Below are 23,940 nucleotides of genomic sequence, written 5' to 3' on the forward strand. Positions count from 1 at the left end.
CAGCAATCAAGTAAGTGTAGCCAGTATCAGCTGATCCCTGGCTTCTGTTCATTGAAAGTTCCTTTGGCCCACTTCATTCATTACAGTAACCTCCAGCTCCTCTAGACATTTGGGTTTGCAACCCCTTGCCCTAAAATCCACTTCCTCCTCCACCCCTTCCCCATGTTCCCAGGTCCCTACCGCTCCTCTTTAGAACCCACACAAACCCAAAATTCCACTCACTTTATGATACTAAATAACTCAGCTTTTTCATTATCTTGCTCATACACCTAGTCAATTAGACCAGGGGTCAACAACCTTTTTCTATTAAGAGCCAGATAGTAAATATTTTAGGCTTTGCAGGCCATATGGTCTCTGCTGTCTTCTGACAGTTCTTCTGTCATGGACCAAAAGCAACCATTGGGGAAATATCATTAAAAAACATATCTTCTGCCAACCCAGAAGACCTCTCCACAAAGTAGAAGAGAAAGAAAATAGTTTTATTATTGATTAAGTATTAAACCAGAGTGTGGTACTCATCACAGGCAATCCACTAAAGGAATTTAGAAGACAGACAACAATCTCACCTTTATATACAGCCAGGCAGATACAGCCCGTTAACACGCATGGCCTCAAGAAAAATAACTAGTCCTCAAGTAAGAGGCCTTGACAACACCATTTGTTACACACAATTCATCCTAAATTCACCTGGTAATTGCGGTGTCCATCTGTGTTAGCTAATTGCCTTTATCCAAAAGAATAATACAACTTCTCACATCTCTATGACGGGTATGTAGTTACAACTGGGAGCCAGTTGCTGGTGAAGTTAGGCTCCTACCCTCCCAGGGAAATTGGGAGATGGAGTTCCACGTTTCTTGATGACTGCATTTCAAAGAGATGGTTCCCATATTTTTGAGAAAACACTCTTAGGTTGTAAAACTGACCAGAGGCTTTTTTAGCTTTCAAGAAGTTTTATGTACATCTCAAAGGGACAGAGAAAGCATTAACGATTGCAAGTTTTCTAAAGCTGAAATGGAAAGTGGAGGGGAGATTTCTTCCCTCTTCAACACCTGAGCAAGTTAATTGTTAATTTTTAAATTCATCTTTGCTCTTATGCAGCCATAGAATGTATGTAAACAAAGGAGTATGGCTGTGTTTCAGTGAAACTACTGTGGACACAGAAACTTGAATTTCATTTAATTTTCACATGCCATGAAATACTATTCCTCTTTTGATTTTTTTTTCTGAAACCATTTAACAATGTAAAAACCACTCTTGGCCTGCAAGCCGTGGGGTGGATTTGGTCTGCAGACCACAGTTTACCAACCCCTGACCTAGACTATGACAGTGATGGGGATTCCACATAAGGTGTTTTCCTAAAAACAGCGAACCACGGATTTTGCCACTGCCTTGGAAGCCAGTAGTCAGCTGCTGTCAGTTTTTTGTTTTAATTAGTATTTCTACTAGACTGTACACATTTAGTCCCTGTATTAATTTCCTAGGGCCGCTGTAACAAAGTATCACAAACTGGGTAGCTTAAAACGAACGAAATGTATTCTCTCACAGTTCTAGAGCCAGAAGTCTGAAATCAAGGTGTCAGCAGGGTTGGTTCCTACTGCAGGCTCTGAGAAAGAAGGCTTCTCATGACTCTCCCCTAGCTTCTCGTGGTTGCCCCCAGTCCTTGGCACTCTCTGGCTGGCAGCCTCACCACTCCATTCTCTGGCTCCATTGTCACATAGTGCCTTCCTGGCATCTGCCTGTGTCCAAACGCCCATCTTCTTGTAAGGACACGAGTCATCAGATTAGGCTTTACCTTAATGCAGTATGAGCTCCTTTCAGCTTGATTACCTCTGCAAAGACCCTGTTTCCAAATGTTACAATTATGGGGTTGGGGTTAGGACTTCAACATATCTTTTGGGGGCAGAGTTCTACCCACTGCCATCCCACTTCTCAGATTACTTTGTGGCACGTGGCTAGGACCTAATAGTTCCTCTCTGCTCATTTACTAGGAAACATTTTTTTGCTAACAGTCTTAGTTGAACTAAAGGGCAGCAGAATATGCCACCCCAAAATATGACTGTAGGAGTTCAAGGCATGCCACCCCTAAAATATCCTGCTTTGGTATCTTGATTTTTTTGAGCTGTAGGCACATATAAAACAGAGAATGCAGGGAGAGGCTTTCTCTGATTCCCCTTATCTGCCTAAAGACAGATCCTCCAAAAGGAACTCGGTTGTCATAAATCTGCCCACACCCAACCCCACACCCCCCAGAAGTTTCATCAGCCAGGGATGATCAACTCTTTTTGCAGGAGAGGGTACTGGAAGTTAACACCTCACCTAGACACACTTTGTCACAAACTATGATACCATTCACCTACCCTTCTAAGAGCCCTTCATTTTTCCTAAAATTCATTTACTCTCCCCTAAGAGATCTACATCCCCCTCCTCTTTCCCTATTAAGATGGTATTTAAGTCTGGATTCTAAACCACCTCGGGTAGTTATTCATTCTCCCGGGGTATCTCCCACATATACATGAGGTATACATGCAATAAACTTCTGTTTGTCTGTTGTTAATCTGTCTTTTATTACATGAGTCTCAGCCAAGAACTCAGAAGGGTAGAAGGAAAGTTATTTCTCTTCCCCTGGACTGGGGTGAGCCACTCGATCATCATTTACCTATGACCTTTAGCTGCAGTAAAGTTCACATAACCAAATGGAAACAACACCATCTTTCCATCTATCCAATCAAGAAGGCAGCAAATAACTGTATTTCTATAAGTCAGTTCAATGTCCTGCAAAGAAAATCTTGCTCTCATTAGAGCAATATTAAATTCTTCTGAAATGTAATTTTAGCAACTTTACAGAATAATTCACTCCAAGTCTGCTGATCTTAACCCGACTAGAAACATTCCCTCTATCTGTCCTTTTGCCTCCTTTACCTCTACATATTCGTTTTTCTTTTACCATTATAATGGGTGTGTATACACAATTTGGTATTCTTCCTCTTATGTAACGTGATTTAACCAAATGTTTTCTATTTCCTGCATCATATTTATATTTATGTTTTTAGTATATCACTAGAGTATATCATTTTGATATACCACAGTTAGCTTCTATATTTTGGCATTGTTAGGATCTTAGCTTTCTTTCAGCGTTTCAATATCATAAAATAAACATTGTTTATGTAGACTTTTGGTTTTTATTAAACATTATTTCCTCAGGATAAATTCTATTACTTAGTGGGGGGTTAGGCATATTTATGATTCCTTCAATAAAGTACCATTTTGCCCTTCAGAAAGACTGGCTCCATTGGCACTGCTGTCATTAAGGCATGATATCTGCTGTCCTCAAGACTTGCAGGCTTTGGGTTTTATCCCTTTTCAACAGTTTTTCTAATTGTGTTTTTAGGTACAAAATGAAACTTCACAGTAGGTGAAGTATTCCCGACAAGGTTGACTGAATGTTTTAAAAATCGTGTTTTAAAATCATGTTTCTCTCATGGGACTACCTTTTAATCATTTGTTTAAGGGCCAGTTGGTATTTTTGCCCATTTATATGAGCTCTTTATACTTTTCAGTTATTGAACTTTTGTGTTTATGTGCAATTTCTCCATTCTTCTGAAGTTTTAAAACCTTAGCTTTACTGATGTTCTTTCCATCAAAGCTAAAACTATCTAAGTAACGAACCTGTCCAACTTTTTTCATTTCTATTCCATCAAAAGTCAAAAAGTGATTTCCTCTAGTGCTAGTCTGTTCACATACATGAGAGTGCATTTGTTTTGATTTTTAAGCATTTAACTTTCAATCCACCTGGAATTTTTTGGAGAGTATGGTGGAGGGTGTGGGTCTTTTTAATATTCTCATTATTGATATTATTATATACCAAGGGTCTCAAATTGGTTACCAACAGATTTCAATGTCACCTTTCTCGCCCCCTGGCCATCTTGGTGGCTGCTCTTGGTTGGGGGTGTCCCGCACCTAAGGCAGGGAGATGGTGGCCGCAAAGAAGAAGAAAAAGTCACTGGAGTCGATCAACTCTGGGCTCCAACTCATTATGAAAAGTGGAAAGTATGTGCTGGGGTACAAGCTGACTTTGAAAATGATCAGACAAGGCAAAGCGAAACTGGTCATCCTCACCAACTGCCCAGCCTTGAAGAAATCTGAAATAGAGTATTATGCCATGTTGGCCAAAACTGGTGTCCATCACTACAGTGGCAATAATATTGAATTGGGCAGAGTGTGTAGAAAATACTACAGAGTATACACACTGGCTATCATTGATCCAGGTGATTCTGATATTATTAAAAGCATGCCTGCACAGACTGGTGAAAGGTAAATCATGCACAATTTTTCTTTAATAAAACTGGCCAGAGCTTGTTTTTAAACAAACAAACAAACAAACAAACAAACAAAAGATTTTAATGTCTGCTAGGACAAATTCTTCTCATGACTCCTTTTGAATCTAGAATACTCTTTGATGTTCTTGCCCATTTATTTTTCCACATAAAATAAAAATTACGTGAATTCTATGAAGCATTTTATTTCTAATCAGTGGCTGGTCACCTGAATCCAATAATGTCATGTCCTGTTCTGAGTTGAGGCTGAGTTGCAGCCCTGGTAAGGCTCAGTCTACCTCAGTTTTACTCCTGTCTCTTCAGGATTTTTGGCAGAAATCCCCCTGATGAGTCCAGAATTCTAATCTTTGTCTCACAAGATTTTGGAAGGCTCTGTTCTGCTTGCAGAAGTTTTCTGCTTCTGTTTTTAGAACTCTAGACTCGTGCATCCCCAGAATTTAACAGATGTTCTGAAGGGACCTCCCAAATCTCCTGCCATAGCTCTGCTGATCTGTTTCCCAGCTCTGCTGATCTGGTGTTCCCTGGGTGCGAGCCCTGGGATCATCCACCTCGGGCTCACGCCCAGAATCAGCAACTAACACCTGGGTGAAGAGGCTGCAGAAGTCAGCCCTCCCTCTCCAAGATTCTCCCTTTCTGGAGTCTCAGCCCCTCCGGTTCTCTCTCGTTGACTCAGCAGCTCTCCTCTGCCTGAAAATAGATGATTTCTCTATTTTGTTTCAATTTTCTGGCTGTTTTAGGTATGAGGGTTGGTCTGTCACAGTCTAATCCAACTCAGTTAGAAATAAGTTCATTTCACCTTAAACATTTTCATTGTATCTTCTTATATTTTAAAACCAAAAAAGTTTTTAACTGAGATATATTAAAAGAAAAAAAAAACCCCACCATGCCACTTCACACCTACCAGGATAACTAAATCAAAAAAGGCAGACAATAATAAGTGTTATCTAGGATGTAGAGAAAGTGCAACACTCATATGTTGCTGATGAGATATTAAATGATACAACCACTTAGTAAAACAGTTTTGCAGTCCCTCAGAAAGTTAGAGTTTACTACATGATCCACAAATTTCACTGCCAAGTAGGTACATATTCAAGAGTGAAATATATGTCCACACAAAAGCTTGTACACATATGCTATAGACAAAATCTTTGTGTCCCTCCAAAATTCATTAAAGCCCTAATCTTCAATGTGATGGTATTTGAAGTTGGGGTCAGATGGGAGGTAGTTAGGTTTAGATGACATAATGAGGATAGAGCCTCCGATGGGATTAGTGCCCTTATGTGAAGATGAAGAGAACAGATCTCTCTGTCTCTCTCTTTCTCTCTCTCCACCATGTGAGGAAATAGCAAGAAGGGGTCATCTACGAATCAGGGAAAGGGCCCTCATGAAGAACCCAATCAGGCTGGCATCCTGACCTCAGATTTCCAGCCTCCAGAACTGTAAGAAATTAATGTTTGTTTTTTAAACCACTCAGTCCATGGTATTTGTCGTAGCAGCCCAAGCTGACTGAGACAACAAATATTCATAAAGCTTTATTCACAACAGTCAAAAATTAAACAATCCATAATCTCCAAAATATACAAATAGCTCATGCAGCTTAATATCAAAAAAAACAAACAACCCAATCAAAAAATGGGTCGAAGACCTGAATAGACATTTCTCCAAGGAAGACATATAGATGGCCAAGAGGCACATGAAAAGATGCTCAACATCACTAATTATTAGAGAAATGCAAATCAAAACTACAATGAGGTATCACCTCACACCAGTTAGAATGGGCATCATCAGAAAATCTACAAACAACAAATGCTGGAGAGAATGTGGAGAAAAGGGAACCCTCTTGCACTGTTGGTGGGAATGTAAATTGATACAGCCACTATGGAGAACAGTATGGAGGTTCCTTAAAAAACTAAAAATAGAATTACCATACGACCCAGCAATCCCACTACTGGGCATATACCCAGAGAAAACCATAATTCAAAAAGATGCATGTACCCCAATGTTCATTGTAGCACTATTTACAATAGCCAGGTCATAGAAGCAACCTAAATGCCCATCGACAGACGAATGGATAAAGAAGATGTGGTACATATATACAATGGAATATTACTCAGCCATAAAAAGGAACGAAATTGGGTCATTTGTTGAGACGTGGATGGATTTAGAGACTGTCATACAGAGTGAAGTAAGTCAGAAAGAGAAAAACAAATATTGTATATTAACACATATATGTGGAATCTAGAAACATGGTACAGATGAACCTGTTTACAAGGCAGAAATAGAGACACAGACATAGCAAACAAACGTATGGACACCAAGGGGGGAAAGGGGAGGTGGGATGAAATGGGAGATTGGGATTGACATATATATGTATATATGTATATATGTATAAAATAGATAACTAATGAGAACCTGCTGTATAGCACAGGGAACTCCACTTCACTGCACAGTAGAAACTAACACAACATTGTAAAACTACTATACCCCAACAATTAAAAAAATTAAACAATCCAAATGTCCATCATAAATGAATGGATAAATAAAATGTGGTATATCCATACAATAGAGTATTATTTGGCAATAAAAAGTAGCAAAGTTCTGATACATTCTACAACATGAATGAACCTTATTTGATCACTGTGGTTCTCCTTATATGACACTCTGAAACTATAGGGACCAAAATCTGACCAGTGTTTGTCAGGGGCTCACCTGGAGTGAAGAGGTTGATTACAAAGGGACTGGTAGGAATTTGGGGGAGTGTTGAAGTTCTTTTATATCTTTGTATCTTGTGGTTGTTACACAATTGTATACACTTCTCAAAAGTCACAGAATTATATACTAAACAGTATGAATCTGCTGTATGTAAATTAGACCTTAATTTTTAGAAATACAGGAAAAGTCAATAGCATTCATATACACAAATAATTAGTTAAAAGATATAATGAATGAGAAAAGCTCATTAACAACAGCAAGAAAAAAGATAAAATATATAGAAACAAACTTAAGAAATTTCTATGTAAAAAAGCATAAACACTCTTTAAAGACACAAAAGTAGATCTGAACAAACGAAATGGTGAGAACACCTCAACACCATCTCAAGATGTCAGCTCTCTGCAATTTAATTTACAAGTTTAATGCAATTCAAATAAGAATCCCAGCGAGCTTTTTTTTTGACATTGGTCATAAATCAGAAGCCTATCCTAAAGTTCATAAGGAAAGAAAAGTACACAAGAATATGGAGGAAAACATTGAGATGGAAGAGCTCTGTAGGGGGACTAGCCTTGACTTTAACGTATACTACAAAGCGTCTCTAAAACGGATGAATAAACAGGTCAATGGAGTAGTCAATGGAACAGAAGTTCCAGAATAGCCAAACTACACCTAAAAATCTAGTATATGATAAATGAAGGTGGTATCTCAAGTTAATGAGGTAGTGATAATCTTTTTAATAAATGCTGTTTGGATTTAAGTATTACCAGAGATAAAAATATGGATACCCATTCAGAAGAAAAGATAAAATTAGCTCCATTTCTCAAAACATACACAGGAATACACAGGAAACATACACAGGAAGTTTATTAAGGAATAAAATTCAAATGGATCAGAGATCTAAATGTAAGAAATAAAGCATTACGAATAGAAAAAAAAGCATGGGGAGACTATAACCTACACGTGATGTAGGGGAAAGCTTTTAAAATGTGACTAAAGGTCCAGATGCAATAAAAAGAAAGATTGGTAAATTTTACTATATAAAAATAAAAAACGTTTGCTTGGCAAAAAAAAAAAAAAAAAGCCACAATAAGCAAACTCAAAAGACAAATGACAAAATGAGAGGAAATATTCATAGGATACATCACAATAAATGACTAGTATCCCTAACTTATAAGGAAAGTTTAAAATTTGGGGGGAAAGAGACCAAAAATGCTATGGAAGAGACTACGCACAACTCTCCTCTCCCAGGGCAAGCCAGGGTGGTGAGCGCCTACCCCAAGACAGGTGTAGAAGGACCGAGATCTCTGCACCGATTTGCCCCCTGCGAGGCAGAGCGTCGCGCGTGCGCAGGACGCCTGGTGGGACAGCTGGATCTCCCTTTCCTCTCCGCCCCCGGGGCGCCCCTCACCAAACAACCCGAGGAAAAGCGCCAGGAAGAGGACGGGCTCCCTGGCTCCTGGCGGAACTCTGGCTCATGGCTTTCAGTCTCTTTGGGCTCAGGAAGTACAACTTGGAGGTCAGTTCTTCAAAGGGTTGGGGGCCCCAGCACCCCTGGACGGTTAGACCAGCAGCGGCGGGGGCGCAGGCGCAGCCCTCCTCAGCTCCGCTCATCTGCCCCCACTGTCGGGCTCTGCCCCACCCAGCAGGCTGTGCCTTGATCTTCTTTCGATTTCTTTTCCGTGAAAATCGCTTATAGCTGTTTTAGGATTATGTCACCCTTTTGGGACAGACGTTGCTGTTAGACAAATTCTGGGGTCAAAATCCTGGACTTTATAATTCATTAGTTGTGTAGACTCAGTCAACTGCATCTGTACAATGGGCAGAGCTGTAACTACTTCATGATGTTGTCATGAGGCTTAAATGAGATAATGTCTGCAGAGTGCCTGGCATATTTTATTTTTAAAAATCAGTATTAGTTCCCATTTCTGCTGGGCAACCCATTTCTACCCCACCCCACTTTCCCTACACACTCATCCTCAGAAAAATACACTGGGTCCTTTTCATGCCCCCTAAGACAGGGATAGAATCAGGTGTCCCTCCGGCCTGACATTATTTAATGTCATTCAGCCAACATGTAGTGAAGGCCCTGGCATCGTGTTAAGATTACAAAGATGATTTAGACACGGATCCCTTCTCTCTGGGGTAAGTGTAGTCGTAAGGGGAAAGAAAAGCAAAAAGAAAGAATACAGATTTACTTGCTGTATCTTGAAAGGTCCTGGCAGGATATAGATGGTATACTCAAAATGGGTAAGTGGATTTTGATATCACATCTGCATTAATAGAGATATGTATAGTATATTAGGAAACCAGAGAAAAGGTGGTTCATAATTTGGAGACAAATTAGAAAGACAGTTTCTATACTAGTGGCATTTGAGTAAGAACTTGAGTGATGAGGAGGAGATTTGTAAGAGGAGAATGAGGTGCTAGGCCATGAGAGGGAGAGAGAGCGAGAGAGAGGGAGAGCGCGCCCTGTACGCAGAGCAAAGGCCAGAAGAATGAAAGTATAGACTGTGGTTTGGAAGAGTTGGTAGTCTGGTGTGAGTGGACCATTAGTGGCTTGGCGGGGAGGAAGGGACATGAGGTAAGCAAAGTAGAATGAAAAATACTTGATGGCCATGCTGTGGAGTTTGAACTTGATTTTCTAGGTCATTGTCCTCAAAATGTGGTTCCCAGACCAGCAGCATCAGCATCACCTGGGACCTTGTTAGGAATGAAGATTTGGGGGCCCAACCTCACATCTACTGGGTCAGAAGCTCTGGGGGTGGGTCTTAGTAATCTGTGTTTTGCTGTGCCCTCCAGGTGATCTGACACAAGATCAAGTTTGAGAAGCACTGCTCTAGGCATCAGGGAGTCACTAAAGGCACTTCATCAGAGGAGTGATGCAATCGGAGCTGTTTTTTCAAAAGATAGTTTGAGGTGGGAGGAAGAAGGGGGAAGGGGACAGAGTCTTTAGGGGTAGTCCAGTGATTCTGGTGAGGGAACAAGGAAGATGCCAACTGGGCAGTGAGCTTTGAAATGAGGGAGAGGCAGGACTGGTGACAATAGATTTGTGGGATATGGGTGTGGACAAAGAATGTCACCTGCCATTTCAGTGAAGAAAGGATGTTTTGGCTCTGAAGCCATCAACCACTGCAGCTGTCTTCCCCCACCCCTGACCCCCACAGTGCACCCCAAGGGGAATTCAGGATGGAGAAAAACAGGATACTGGCCCTAGGTAGTGCAGGTGCATAGTTTAGTGCTTTTCTATGTATGTGGATTATTGAAATTATTCCTTTGATATGCATCTTAACTTGCAAAGCAGTGGCACAGGGTGGGGTGAGGGGTGGGGACCCTTGGTATTGCATAGCGTTTCATCTTAGTTTGCCTCACTTCCCTGTTTGTTCTCACCTTCACTGACCTGATGTGCACCTCCCGACAAATTGTTAGCGTCTTACTCTTTGCCTAGGGCTCTGTGTTTTAGAGGCTGCAAGTCCCAATTAATAGAAAAGGAAATAGTGCCCAACTCCCATATGGAAATCAAGGCAAAAACAGTACTAAACCAAAACGTAAGTGTAAGGAAGTCCAACAAAAGTTTGGTTTTTCTCCTAATGGCTGCTTTGATGCTATCTGTGATGTTGGGATTCATAATAAGAATATATGTTTGGTCTTCATCCCCATTTCTGGCACTGAGCTCCTAAAACCCTTGAAATTTCCGCAGTGCTGAGAGTGAAAAGGGTGTCTTTTCTTATGTTAATGAGGTGACTTTGGGGAAGCACCTAAGGTTGGGGGCTGGTTGCCAGAGAAACCAACCCTGATTAGAGGGTTGGAACTTTCAGTCCAGGGAGAGGAGAGGGACTGGAGATTGAGTCCAATCACCAATGACCAACGACTTAATCAGTCATGTCTATGTTTTTAAGCCTACATAAAAATCCAAAAGGACGGGGTTTGAAGAGCTTCTGGGGTTCAATTCACTTGGAGATTTGGGGAGAGTGGCTGTTGTCCAACTGAAGTTCCTGTGCCAGATGCACACTGAGGCCAAACAAACTGAAATGTTGGAGTTTGGAATGGAGAAAAGTTTATTGCAGGGCCAAGAAAGGAGAATGGACGGCTCATGCGCAAAAGACCCCAATTCCCTGATGGTTTTTGGGGAAGAGTTTTTATAGGCAAAATTGGGTTGGGGAGAGAGCTGCAGGGTGTGTGACCTCCCTCTGATGGTTTGGTGGGGAGGTAACTGGGTGGTGTTCCTGGAATCTCAATCATCAGCTGTCTGGTTCCAACCAGTCTGAAGTCCACATGCTTGTTTTCAGCCTGAAGTTACCATCCTCCACCTGGGTGGGGACCTTAGTTCCTGTAGAAGAACTCAGAGATGATAAAAGAAATTTTCACATGTTGAGGTAAAGGGAAGTCATTCTGGCTTATACATGAGTTAACTTGAATTTTATGCTAACTAGAATAGCCAGTTTGTGGCCTATCAAACATGCGTTGTACATCTGCTTTAATTATTAAAGAAGAGGGTGCATTGACCAGAAGTAAAGAATGTCCATGTTAAAAATAAAGATTAAATGCCTCCCTTCCTGGGATGCCAATGCTGGTACTCCTTTGATGATGAGAATACCTTCCCAGGTGCCAAGGCTATACTACTTGCTGTGTATGTCCTGATCTGTTTTTTGGATTTTTTTGGTTTTGTTTTTGAAACCTTGAAGGAATGTATCCCTGACTTGTTTGATGTTCTTTGTTCTGACAAGACATAAAACTGTGCTGAAAACCATGCTTCTCCAGAGCAGGTCTCAGAGTTATCTGAGAGGCTGTCTTCTGGGCTAAAGTCCTCAGTTTGGCTCAGATAAAACTCTTTTCTATTCCTATTATAAATTGTTTACTGATTATTTTTGTGGACAGAGATATGTATCAGATTGTTATGTGTGTCCCTTGAGGAGGAACCAGGAGCCTGCCCATTGCTGCATTATTGCTTCTTGACTGCCTTTCCTTTGTTTCTGCATTCCCTCACTCCTCTAATTAGTAACTGTTTGAATCTGCCCTTTGGAACTCAGGGAAGGTCTAGGAGGCTGAAACCTTTTTCCTACAAACAAGAAATGGGGGGCACGGAAAGGCTTTCGTACCCAGGAGAGCCCCACAGGGTTCTGCTCGGTTTTGTGGAGCACCTGGAAAAGGAATGAAAGCTCCATGCCCTTTCCCCATACGCATCTCTTCCATACGGCTGTTCCTGACTTATATCATTTTATAGTAAACCAGTAATCTAGTGAGTAACCTGGTTTCCTGAGTTCTGTGAGCTGCTCTAGCAAATTACTTGAACCCAAGGAGGGGGTCATGGGAACCTCTGATTTTATAGCCATTCGGTCAGAAGCACAAGAACAATCTGGACTTGCAATTGGCACCTGAACTGGAGGGCAGTCTTGTGGGGCTGAGCCCTTACCTCTGGAATCTGGTGCTATCCCCAGGTAGAAAGTGTCAGAATTGAGTTGAACTGTAGGACACTCAGCTGGTGTTGGATTGCTTGGATGTATGGGGGAAAATCCCACACGTTGAAATTGGATGCAGAAACTTACTATCTTTAGAGAGACATCAAATATCTCAATATTATTTGTAATTCTCTTTTTTTCTTTGGAGAAAAAGGTGCCCTAATTTGCTGGGGCCTAGTGAGCTATTTCAGTAATCCAGCACTAATGCTAGAAAGGTGAAACAAAAACTCTTGCAGCAAGGAGGGGCAAGTGTAGTTTGATGGGTTATTATGTATGCTTTCTCTAAAAGGAGAGAAGAGATGAAACCTGCAGTCTACCTTTACCTTTGTAGTAACCTATGTGTTAAGGAGGAAAAATACTAAGAAATGTGATTTTTACAGCTGAACGTGGCAGCAGTGAAGTCAATAGTAAAGGTCTACTGTGATACTGTTTAGCAACAGCTACACACAAAATCAAGCAAAGACATCTGCCCACATGGTATGTTGTACACTGTATGTATTGTAGGAAACACCCAGAATCTAAACCTAAGGAAAAAGGAAAAAGAAAAAAGAAGTGGGAAGGAATGCAATCTGTTCCTAAAATGGATATAACTTTATTTATAGCAGATATCAATGATAATACCTTCCACAGAGCACAAGCAGTAATCCAAAGGCTCACAAACCACACTATGAAACTTGCGTACACGTTGCAATCAAGGATCCAGCCCTTAGCAGGGACCAAACTTTTGCTTTTTTGAAGCAAATTTAGCTAAAATATCCATAGATACAAAACAATCATAACTCTAAGACTTTAATGAATCACCAAAAACTAAATGTCTAATCTGATTTTTTAAAAAAAGACGTATCATTTACCTTAAACTTCCTCAACTCTCCGGACAAAGAAAAAGATTCTGGTTTTTCAAGTTCTTCAAACAGGAATTCCTCAGAGGAAATCTGCCTTGAGCACTGGGCAGGAATCCATTTCTGAGAGAAGCTCAGAATAATGGGAACGCCTCAGCTTCCTCCATGGAGGAAAAGACCCCTGTAGGAGACAGTACAGCTCTAGGGCACAGAAGCCTTGGAGCCAGACTAACTCCTTCGAATCCCAGAACTTCTGCTTCTTAATTATGTGACCTTTGTCAAGGTACTTATCCTCTCTGTGCATCAGTTTTCTCAGTTATGAAATGGGGATACCAATAGTATCAATCACACAGATATAAAGCTCTTATAAAGGGGACAAAATAAGTACACAATATTAACTATTACTGTCTGACCAAGAAAACTGTGTGTACACGTATCTTTAGGAAAAGAAAATGACATCTCTTTCGTCATTTTTGGAGAGAGGCTGGGACATGGATAACTAGATAGTTTGCTGTTAAAACTTTCTTCTGACTTGAGGAACCATTTAAAAGTAAATTTTGACATGTCCGTATTCCTGATGGTAGGCACGACTCTAGTCTTTTCTCTGTCCAGACATTATTAGGGAGACATATTTTAAGGGAGAAAGCATGACGTGGTAGGACTTAGCAAAAGGGAGGAAAAGGGTTTTTTCTCATTTTTCTCATGAGAAAATGAGAGTCTGTGGCGATTCCTGTGATTTATCTGTTAAAACTGCAAGTGGGGTATACATAAAAGTACAATAATATCCAGAGGGAAAAATGTTCAGAGATGGGTAGCATGACTAGGGCAGGGGAGGCGCACACCACATGGCAGGTTATAAGAATCAGCAGGGAGCAAGGACAAAGTTAGAGGCCGGTCAGAGTTCAGAGGCCACAAGTTCTGGAGTAAGAAACTCCGTTTCCCAAATAAGTGGTGAGGACTCCAGAGCTGTCTTCCTTACTCCTGCCTCTGCCAAAGATTTAAGGACCATGTTTCTCTGCGGGGTTACTAGCAACTTGAGTCAGGCAGCAAACATTTATTAAGCACCAACTGTTCACCAGGCTCTGTGTTGTCAAAAATAACAGCCTTATTCCCTTTATGACCAAGGTTGCTCAGGCTCTGTCCTGGCCACTCCTCTGGCCACGGGGCAGGGAGGGGAACGTAGGTCTCTAATTTTGCATAACCAAAGCCCTCCTCCCACCCGACCACCCTTCACATTAGGGTTTTACTTTTAGGGTAGGGGTCAAAGAGCAAACAGACAAAACTGAAGGACTACCCGAGAGATGGCAATAAAAGGAGGATCCACTGACAGCTGGTACTTCAGTTGAACAACACAGAAGATGATTTCAGATCCACAGCACTCCACCCCTCTAGCCTCCACACGGATGACAGGAGAATGAGGCACACTACCTCTGCAGCAAGATTACACAGATCTCCGGGGCTTTTATCTTCTAGAAAATGTAACACTCCAGAAATGACAGACCAGCAGATTCTTACTCTTACACAAAGCACGTCTTTTTTTTTTTTTTTTCTGGCTGTGCAGCCAGGGTTTTAGTTCCCCAACCGTGGGATCGAACCTGTGCCCCCTGCAGTGGAAGCTCTCCGAGTCCTAACCCCTGCACCACCGGGGAATTCCCCACAAACCAATCTTCTTGAGATGAAACAATTTTAAAGGTGTTTTTACGTAAGGATTTAGATTAGAATTTACTCTGCTTCTTCAACTGTGCCTTTTGCAAGCCTGGCTCAACTTTTCCTTCCAATACTCTTCTTACTCAATTCCTTTATCTTTCAGCTCCTGTTTGACACGTTTCAGATAGTCAGGATCAGGGTAGCCATACCTGCAGAAGAAAAAGGCCCTTAGCTTCATCACAGATGGTTTTAAAGAATCTGTACAGTAGGTCCCTGGCATTAACATTCAGTGTTGCAAATATTCACAAGCAATCCTGAAGGCTGATTTGTAAGTGTGCTGATGTGAGTCATTTCGCTAGTGAGTAGGCCTAGCTGTCTGCCCAGTATCTGCCTTCCAACAAGACTTCAATTTTCAGCTCATGGTTAGCAATGACTCTTATAAAGTTATCATATACTATATTTTTATGGAGGGTAATCATTTTGCTACAGGAAGATTTTCAAATTTGGGAAATTAAGTCTTAAGATGTATTCCTTTTTGAATATTAAGGGTCTGAGGTATTCTATCTGAATTTCATAAAGAGCAATTGGATTGCCCATAATACAACTTACATCTCCATTAAGTAAGACTTTTTCTAGAGTTCTGTTAGCCAAGTGAATTTAAGATCTCTATGGACTCATGGGAGGGGAGGGTAGAAGAAAGGGTGATCTTAAAAGAAGACGAAGTAAATAACATTCGTAGGATCTACCCTTCAAATAGACATGAAACCCCAAATTAAATCACCTTAGATTCCATTCATCTTGGATTCTGAAGATCTGCTGCCCACTGATGCAAAATTTATTAACTGTATGACACTTTGTGGTTGGGAGGGTAGAAGGTCATAGGAACCAATCTTCCTATCTTTGAGATGATCACCCCAAATGAGCATCTGTCAAAATACTGCATCCAATCCCACTGCTAGAAACTGTCTCCTTACAGTCACATCCTCAAATCACCATGTTTTACGACCTCTACATTCTGTTTAGCAGCCAGTCTGTTTCAAAAGCTTCTCACCTTTCTGGTCCCCCAAACCTGGACGTTTTGTGGTGGATATCATTCCACGTAACGACATCTGAGATTCCTAATACTCGAGAGTCTCCCACTGTGAAAATCAGTTTTTGGTCAAAGGCCCTACGAAGCAGATGCAAAACCTCATTTCCTTCCTTGTTATCAGGCAAGTATGCAGTTCGACATATTCCAGAAAATCTCTTTCCTGGGTTTGGGTGCTCTTTCTATATGAAGGCAAGAAAATGTCACATGAAAACATTGTGTCAGAATTTTACTATATGTGTAGATGTGTTCATATGCATATAGAGCAAACAAAAATCAACAGAAGTATTCAAGGTTTCTTCACGTTCTCCATATAATTCATATTTCTCCTCTTTCCCCAAGGTCATGCTGGGAACACTATCCACCTTCCTGACTTCCCCCACTCCAGCGCACAATCACCACCCACCCTTTCTCTGCCTTAATAGACACAAAAGATACCTAAATTATACGTAAACATTGTTAGCTGTATCAGCATTTAAAATCCTTGCATATGACCATGGAGATAACTACCTGGGAAATCCACTGTCTAATTGGTAACAGTCCCTGTTGCTCTGGTAATCCCAGCATACTGGAAAGAAACCCATGGACCTCAGAAACACTTACTGTTTGTATGCCTTCTTCAATACTGTAAGTAATCACAATGGTGCCACAGGATTCGTAACCTGGAAGTGAGTCTCTTTCGAAAACGACATGCATGTTTCCATCTGGCTGATTCCCTTTCTGGACACCATAGGAAGTCTGGCACAAAGGACAGACTGGCTTATATGACAAGGCTTTGTTGATACAAGGGCTGCAGAAATCATGCTTGCACTTTGAGAGCACTTTTCTGTTGCTAATGGTGTTCAAACAGATGGTACATATGTCCTTTTCCTTGTCCACTTCTGACACCTCAGAACTGGCAGAGCGCTGCAATGTTGGTGAAGCTGTTTTTGAATCATTACTATCAGTGTCCGTGGGTGTTTCATTCCATTTCTCTCTAGCTAATAGAGACATTCCCCCTCTGTTTAAGACATACTGTTTTGCCTTTGTAAGGTGATTTGGCAACCCAATCAAAGTCATTGACTCTTGATTTAGCACAAAGTCTATATCTGGATGCCTTTTTCGAAAGTCATCAGAGAACTTGGTCCCATGTAAGTGCTTTGTCTCCTTGCCCAAAAGTTTCAGCAAAAGAACTTCTCTCACAATCTGACATGAGACATGTTGATAGGCATCGATGAAACTTGAATAAGCATGCACAGATAGATCTAACTCCTTGGTTTTAGGTTCAAATAGAATGCAGATTTTCTGACTTGTTCTCAAAACCTTACTTTGAGTGTCATACTTTTTTTCTATCTGTGATATCTCCTGGAGTAACTCTGCTTCTAAAAGCTTATAGTGAGCAGTGTCAACCTGAATTCCATTCATCATGTGCTTGGGAGTCACTATTTTCACAGGCGCCTTGGGAAGACTTTCAGAGATTTGTGAGGCAAGAAAATGTTTGGCAGCTGAAATGTCATCTGCGGTCCCAAGGAGAGTTAATTCTCCTCCCTTCTCCGTTATGAGGAGCTTTGTAAACTGGTGATTTAATTCCTGTTTGATTTTGTGTGCCTGCTCACTGTCTGCCAGAGCAACGCATTCCTGCTTCAGCGTCTCCACACTCTTCTGAAATTCTCTGACAAAAGACTCGCGAGCTGCTTCGAGGTTACCTGATTGACTTGAGGTGAAGTCTAAATAGACTATATTCGGAGAACTCTTCTGACTTTTTATTTTTGTACCAAATCTTTTCTCTATTGAGTATATTTTATCAGGGCAGGTGTATGTGAAGTATTCAAAGAGAGCCAAGGGAACTTCAAAACGGTTATTTTTTTCTTCCGACCTGGTTTTTGGTTCAGAGGGAGAAACACAGCTGTTCCCGTCCTGCTGATGGAGTGGCTCCCTCTCTGTTGTCAAAGGGGAAGATTCTCGTTTCTGCTCCTTTTCCAGGAGGTGTTCACTCAAGAAGCCATGTATTTTTTCAATATCTCTGAAGTCACCGCGCACTTTCTCAATTCCTTCATGGCCCTTCACTCGTTCGACATTGGGGCAGAGAATGGCGATGTGTTCCCTCTGCTCTTTAGAGAACAGGTGACAGTTCAGTTCAGCCGTGACAGTAAGAAAGATCTGAAATTTTAAAAGGGAACAAATAAAATCTATTAGACATCCAGGTCTACGTTCCTCTCAGGAGAATGTCTAGAGACTAGAGAAATAACCGCCGTGACTTCTTTCAAATCCTTTTTGCAAAGCATGCAATGTACTACAACCCAGAGGCACCCAGCCCTGTCTGTACATTAGAATGGCCTGGGGAGAAAAAAAAAAAAAAAAAAAAAACCAAGGCCCAAGCACATCTCCAGAGATTCTGATGTAAATGTAGAGCCTGGGCACTAACATTTTTAAAAGTTCCATGGGGCTTCCCTGGTGGCGCAGTGGGTAAGAATCCGCCTGCCAATGCAGGGGACACGGGTTTGAGCCCTGGTCCGGGAAGATCCCACATGCCACGGAGCAACTAAGCCTGTGTGCCACAACTACTAAGCCTGCACTCTAGAGCCTGCAAGCCACAGCTACTGAGCCCACGTGCCACAGCTACTGAAGCCTGCGCGTCTAGAGCCCGTGCTCTGCAACAGAGAAGCCACCGCAATGAGAAGCCGACACACCGCAATGAAGAGTAGCCCCCGCTCGCTGCAACTAGAGAAAGCCCACATGCAGCATCGAAGACCCAATGCAGCCATAAATAAATAAATAAATAAATAAATTTATTAAATAAAAAAAAAAGTTCCATGGACAGGAAGTCTGGATTCTAGAGCTGCCACTATTGCTTTGACCTTGGGGAGTAGGGCAGAGGGAAGGCACTTCGTTCGACTTTCTGGGTAAACTGCTATGTTTCTCACTGAAGAGTGTGAGCCTGGGAGGGAGCCATAAATCTGAGGGTGATGTTTTTTCCTATTATTGTTTTTTCTCTTCTGCCCTCATCCTTCTTTCTTTTTTTCTCTTTTTAAAAAACAAAACAAAACTAACCCCCTAACTGCATGCAGTGTTGCTGGGCCCTCTAAACCCTGGCCTTTAGAAGCTCAAGTATAAGACAAACACCAGATGAGGCGAAAAAGGACAGAGGCAAATTGAATGTAATATAAAAGCAAGATTCCTAATGTTTTGTTCTCCCTCGAGGTCTTTGCACAAGCTATTTCCTCTGCATATAACATCCTTCCTCTAGATCTTCAAAATGTTTCCTGAATCCAGCCACTTCTCACACCTCCATCAGGACCACCCAGAGTCCAAGCCATTGTCATCTTGCACCCGGCTCACTGCACCCCCTCCTAACTGGACTCTGACCTTCCACTTCAGCCTCTTCCTAGATTCTGTTCTCCACACAGCAGCCAGAGTGATCCTGCAGAAGTGTGAACCAGATCACTCTATTCCCCTGCTTAAAACCATCTAAGGAATCTCTTAACATTTAAGTTAAAATCCAAAGTCCTAACCTTTATCCCTCAAAGACCTGACTTCTAGGTACCTCTCCAAGTTCCTCTCTCACTCTCTCTCTTGCTCTCTGCCCTCCAGCCACGCTGGTCTCCCTCTTTGAAGCTCTTGGGCTCAGGATGTGAGCTCCTGTCTGGATGTGTGTGGCGAGGGGGGGTGTCAGCTTTACACTTGTTTTTTTCCCTCTGCCTAGAACCTTCTTCCCCTAGAAATCCACTTAGCTAGCTCCCTTACTTCATTTGTGTCTCTACTCAGAGGTCACCTCATTTGAGAGGTTTTTCCTGATATCCTATTTGAAATAGTAGTCCTGTTACTATCATTTATCCTGCTTTATTCTTCTTCCTAGCAGATATTTATCACTGGCAGATATTTTATTCCGTATCTATATGTTTAGTATTATTGTCTGGTTCCCTCACTAGAATGTAAGGTCCCTGAGGGCAGGGTCTGCTGTGTTCCTGGCTGATCTTCAGCTCCTGTGACAGTGCCTGGCACATAGTAGGCAGTTGATACTGATTTGTCGAATGACTCTGCATGGCTGGCCCCTGCTCATCATTCAAGTCTCAGGCCAAATGTCACCTCCTCAGAGACTCTGACTTCTGGTCGGAAATAACACAGATTCCTTCTCCTTCCTTGCCCTGGCCCTGTCACTCTCTAAGGCAAAACCCCATTATATTTTATCCTTAGCACGTATCACTCTCTGAAATGGTTTTATTTATTTTGTTTTCTTGCTTATTGTCTTTCTATGTACCTCTCCATCCCCAGCAGGGACCTGTCTGTTGTGTTCACCTCTGTGTCCCAATGTCTACAACAGTGCCAGGCTCATAATAAATCCTCAGCAAATGGTCCTTGGACTGGAGAGGAAGTTGCAGGAACATACCTAGCTCCTTCAATACTCACCTTCTGGACACAGGAATCCACAATGCTAGAAATGTCCTTTTCATTTGGATGCTTCTCACCAGGCCTCGCCCCTTTTCGTGACTGTGTCAAAGAAGACATCCTGGTGTTCTTCTCTACTGCATTTTCATTGGGTTCCAGGAAAACAGTCACAGGTTTGCCGTCAACCACAATTTGGTGCTTTCCTTTCTTCAACACTCCCTCCTTACCTTCAGTGGAGACATTAAATATATACATACACATAGAAATGGGAGCAATTTCAAATAATCCTCTTACTCATGCATCTGTACCTTGCCCCAGCACCCTCCCAGTAAGGGCTGCTCCCTGCTTCCTGGAATGGTGGGTTGGTGATAAGGTGAGGGAGCTATTCCAAACTCTAAAGTAGGCAGCTGAAGTTCTACTGTAGAAAGGAAAGCTTAATGATAATGGAATATCGTCCACTCATTAACAGTTTCAGGAAAGTCATGTTCCTGAAACTGTTGCCAGTTCCCCATTTCAATGACACTCATTATGAGTTAAGTGAAAACAGCAGGAATCAGAAGTGTAGACTCAGTTTTACAACTACTATGTGTTTACTGACATTCAGAGGAAAAGGCTGGGAGGAAATATAGCAAAATGTTCACATTGTTTCTCTCCAGGTGGTTTTCTTCTTTATTCTTTTCTCCCTTTTCCATAGTGAGCATATATAACTTTTCGAATTCTCAAAAACAAAATCAGTGGAATAATTATATAAAACATAAAAGTGGGGCTTCCCTGGTGGCGCAGGGGTTGAGAATCTGCCTGCTAATGCAGGGAACACGAGTTCGAGCCCTGGTCTGGGAAGATCCCACATGCCGCAGAGCAGCTGGGCCCCTGAGCCACAATTACTGAGCCTGCGCGTCTGGAGCCTGTGCTCCGCAACAAGAGAGGCCGCGATAGTGAGAGGTCCGCGCACCGCGATGAAGAGTGGCCCCCACTTGCCACAACTAGAGAAAGCCCTCGCACAGAAACGAAGACCCAACACAGCCATAAATAATAAATAAATAAATTAATTTAAAAAAAAACATAAAAGTGGAATTCCTAAGTGACAAGGGCTGACAGGCGTCTGGGGGTGGCAAGCGTGTTCTGAGAGCTGAGAAATAGGAGTCACGGCGTGGAGACTGCAAAGTATCAACTTTCAGGCGCAGTCGGCCCAGGTCGGAGACTGGGGACTTGTGAGCACTGTCCTCCTCTCTGGGGCTGCGCCTCTTGCCAGCAGGACCCCCAGGTTCCTGTCCCCCACCAGACTTTCTCCCGCCCTCTCTCCTAGGTCAGCTTGAACTGGGTCTGCATGGAGCCCCCCACCCCTCCCCTCTTCCCAGGGACGGTGGTTGCCCCCCAGCCCGGGCCCGCAGCTCACTTGCCCTTTGCACGAACTGCACCCGGAAGGTGTCCGAGTTGGGGTCGTTGCGGTCCAGGGCCTGCACGGTGCACTCCCCGCCGCCCGACTCCCGGCTCTGGAAGTACTTTTCCAGCTTCCATGTAAGGCGGGTGCCGGGATGCGACACCCGCACGAGCAGCGGGGACGGCGGGCAGAGGTTCGAAGCCATGGCTCTCCGCATGGGGATGGCGCCGCGACTCGCGACACCGCTGTGCCGGGCCCGGGCAGGGGTGCGTCCGGCCCCGCCGCCCTGGAGCGCAGTTTCAGTTTCGCTTTTCCGGAGATCACTCTCGGTTCCCGGCAGAGCCGCACCCGCTCCTCTCTTCGCTGCCCTCCCTGCCGCGGACTGCCGGGTGAGTAGGTCCTGTCCCCTGTTCCCGAGGCGGTGGGGCGCCGAGGCGCCCGGGTCTCCTCTCCTGCGGACTCGGGCGGGGAGCGGGCAGGGGAGAAGCGGTCGAGAGACGCGCCCAGGGCCAAGCCTCCCCTGGTGAGGATGGAGGCTGGGCAGATGCTCAAGTCAAAGAAAGTTTCTCCTGAGTTTGTGATTCCTTTTTGTTTTTTCCTTTTAACTCTTACTGTTGTTACTATTATTTGCAGCTGAAATGTAATTCACATTCTGAATTCAGGTTAAACTTACCTACACTTTTTTAAAATTTGAATTTGTTCACCTGCGTTGTGACACAGCACATGTTACCTTCTCTAACGCTATGCTTTAGACTGGCTCTTGGGGCTTTTCTGCTCTCATTTCTCGATTTGGCCAACAATACTGAACTCCATGCTGTGCCCTGTGTACTAGGGAATAAAGGTGAAAGGGGAGGCACCTGACCTCACCTGCTGGTAGGGTGAGGTAGACTTGTGACTAAAGAAGCAAAATCTCTTGAAGGCGAGGAAGTTTGAAGAAGAATCTTAAAAGAGAGGAGAGGGAGGGATGGGGAGCATCAAAGGCACAGAGACCACTGTATCTGAAGCACAGAGGGGACACTGAGGCCTTGGGAAGCTGTGATGAGTAAGGGAGATGACGGAGGAAGGGTCTAGATCAGTGCTGTCCAATAGAAATATAATGTGAGCTACATATTAATTTTTTTTAGTAGCTATAATTTTTAAAGTACAAACAGGTGAAATTAATTTTAATTTTATGTTATTTAGCTCACTATAGCCTAAATTAACCATTTAGGCATGTAATCAATGTTAAAAACTTATTAATGAGATATTTTGCATTCTTTTTTGTCATCCTGAGTCGTTGCAATCCAGTGTTTATCTCACATTTACATCACCTTTCAGTTGTGATTAGCCACATTTCAAGTGCTCAAGAGCTACATGTGGCTAATGACCCGCACTGGACCGCACAGTTCTAGACGGTGAAAAGCCTTCAAGATCGTAACGAGATATGGAAGGCTCGTAGGCAGGGCAAGCAGGAGAGTGACATGTCAGATGTGCATTTTAGAAAGCTGGTGTTGACAATCATGTGAAGGACACATTTCCATGCAGGGATGAATGGAGGTGGAGAGGCCAGAGGTAAGATTTTTTTGCACGTGTCTGGTAAGACTGGAAGTGGGTGAGTCTTTATGAAGAGCAATTTGCCAGTGCTATCAGAATTATGACTGCATATACATCCCTATTCTGCAGTTCCACTTCTAGGAATTTGTCCTGTTTATTGATTAACACCTGTGTGTAGTGACCTATGTACTAAGTTGTTCTTTACAGCCTTTTTTATAATAGTAAAAGATTAGAAACTCCTTGTGTCCATAAAAGGGGGTACTAGCAGTTGAATAACTTATAGTGAGTGCATCTATGCAATGGAATGCAATGAGCAGTAGAAAGAAGGAAGACCCTCTCTATGTGCTAACATGGAAAGATCTCTAGAATACATTAAATGGAAAAGGGAAGATGCAGAACAGTGTGTATAACATGCTACCTTTTGAGGATGGGCACAGGCTCTGAAGAGCACTCTGACCAAGGTGATGTCCCAGAGCTTCCTCCCCATGAGGGCAAAGACCCAGAGGTGAAGGAGAGTTTGGAGAACATCGAGTAGTGCCATTTCGCAGCACTGTAATTCCGCCGGAGCATTGGGTATGTAAAGGGG

At 42.7% G+C, this 23,940-nt stretch overlaps 2 protein-coding genes and 1 pseudogene across 4 annotated transcripts in view; 2 read left to right on the forward strand and 1 right to left on the reverse strand.

The window, feature by feature from the left end:
* The first annotated feature begins 3,463 nt into the window (after positions 1-3,463).
* On the forward strand, positions 3,464-11,373 carry LOC309659636 (large ribosomal subunit protein eL30 pseudogene; annotated as a pseudogene). The gene has a single exon. The product of its transcript is annotated as a large ribosomal subunit protein eL30 pseudogene (transcript).
* Positions 11,374-13,074: 1,701 nt separating this feature from the next.
* DTX3L (deltex E3 ubiquitin ligase 3L) lies at positions 13,075-22,173 on the reverse strand. Its single transcript, XM_082459486.1, has 5 exons — positions 21,837-22,173; positions 20,462-20,667; positions 16,679-18,214; positions 16,040-16,257; positions 13,075-15,197 (listed from the first exon to the last, which is right to left on the reverse strand). The coding sequence occupies exons 1-5, from the start codon at positions 22,036-22,038 to the stop codon at positions 15,128-15,130; spliced, it is 2,232 nt and encodes a 743-aa protein (XP_082315612.1). The 5' UTR covers positions 22,039-22,173; the 3' UTR covers positions 13,075-15,127.
* Positions 22,117-23,940, forward strand: part of PARP9 (poly(ADP-ribose) polymerase family member 9) — a 38,922-nt gene continuing 37,098 nt past the window's right edge. Inside the window, exon 1 of one of the 2 annotated variants that reach the window (XM_082459484.1) lies at positions 22,117-22,210. The gene's annotated coding sequence lies outside the window, so the exon portion shown is untranslated. The remainder of the gene's footprint in view (positions 22,211-23,940) is intronic. The other variant, XM_082459485.1, reaches the window with a different exon arrangement.

This window comes from Balaenoptera physalus, assembly GCF_965194825.1.
Source record: "Balaenoptera physalus genome assembly, chromosome: 4".
Taxonomy (NCBI): Eukaryota; Metazoa; Chordata; class Mammalia; order Artiodactyla; family Balaenopteridae; genus Balaenoptera; species Balaenoptera physalus.

Coding starts and splice junctions, on each gene's coding strand:
- DTX3L (XM_082459486.1), bottom strand. CDS start 22,038: ATGCGGAGAGCCATGGCTTCGAACCTCTGCCCGCCGTCCCCGCTGCTC. Junction 20,668..21,836: donor GCAGTTCGTGCAAAGGGCAA/GTGAGCTGCGGG, acceptor TCTCCACTGAAG/GTAAGGAGGGAGTGTTGAAG. Junction 15,198..16,039: donor AGGTTTGGGGGACCAGAAAG/GTGAGAAGCTTT, acceptor TTTCTTCTGCAG/GTATGGCTACCCTGATCCTG.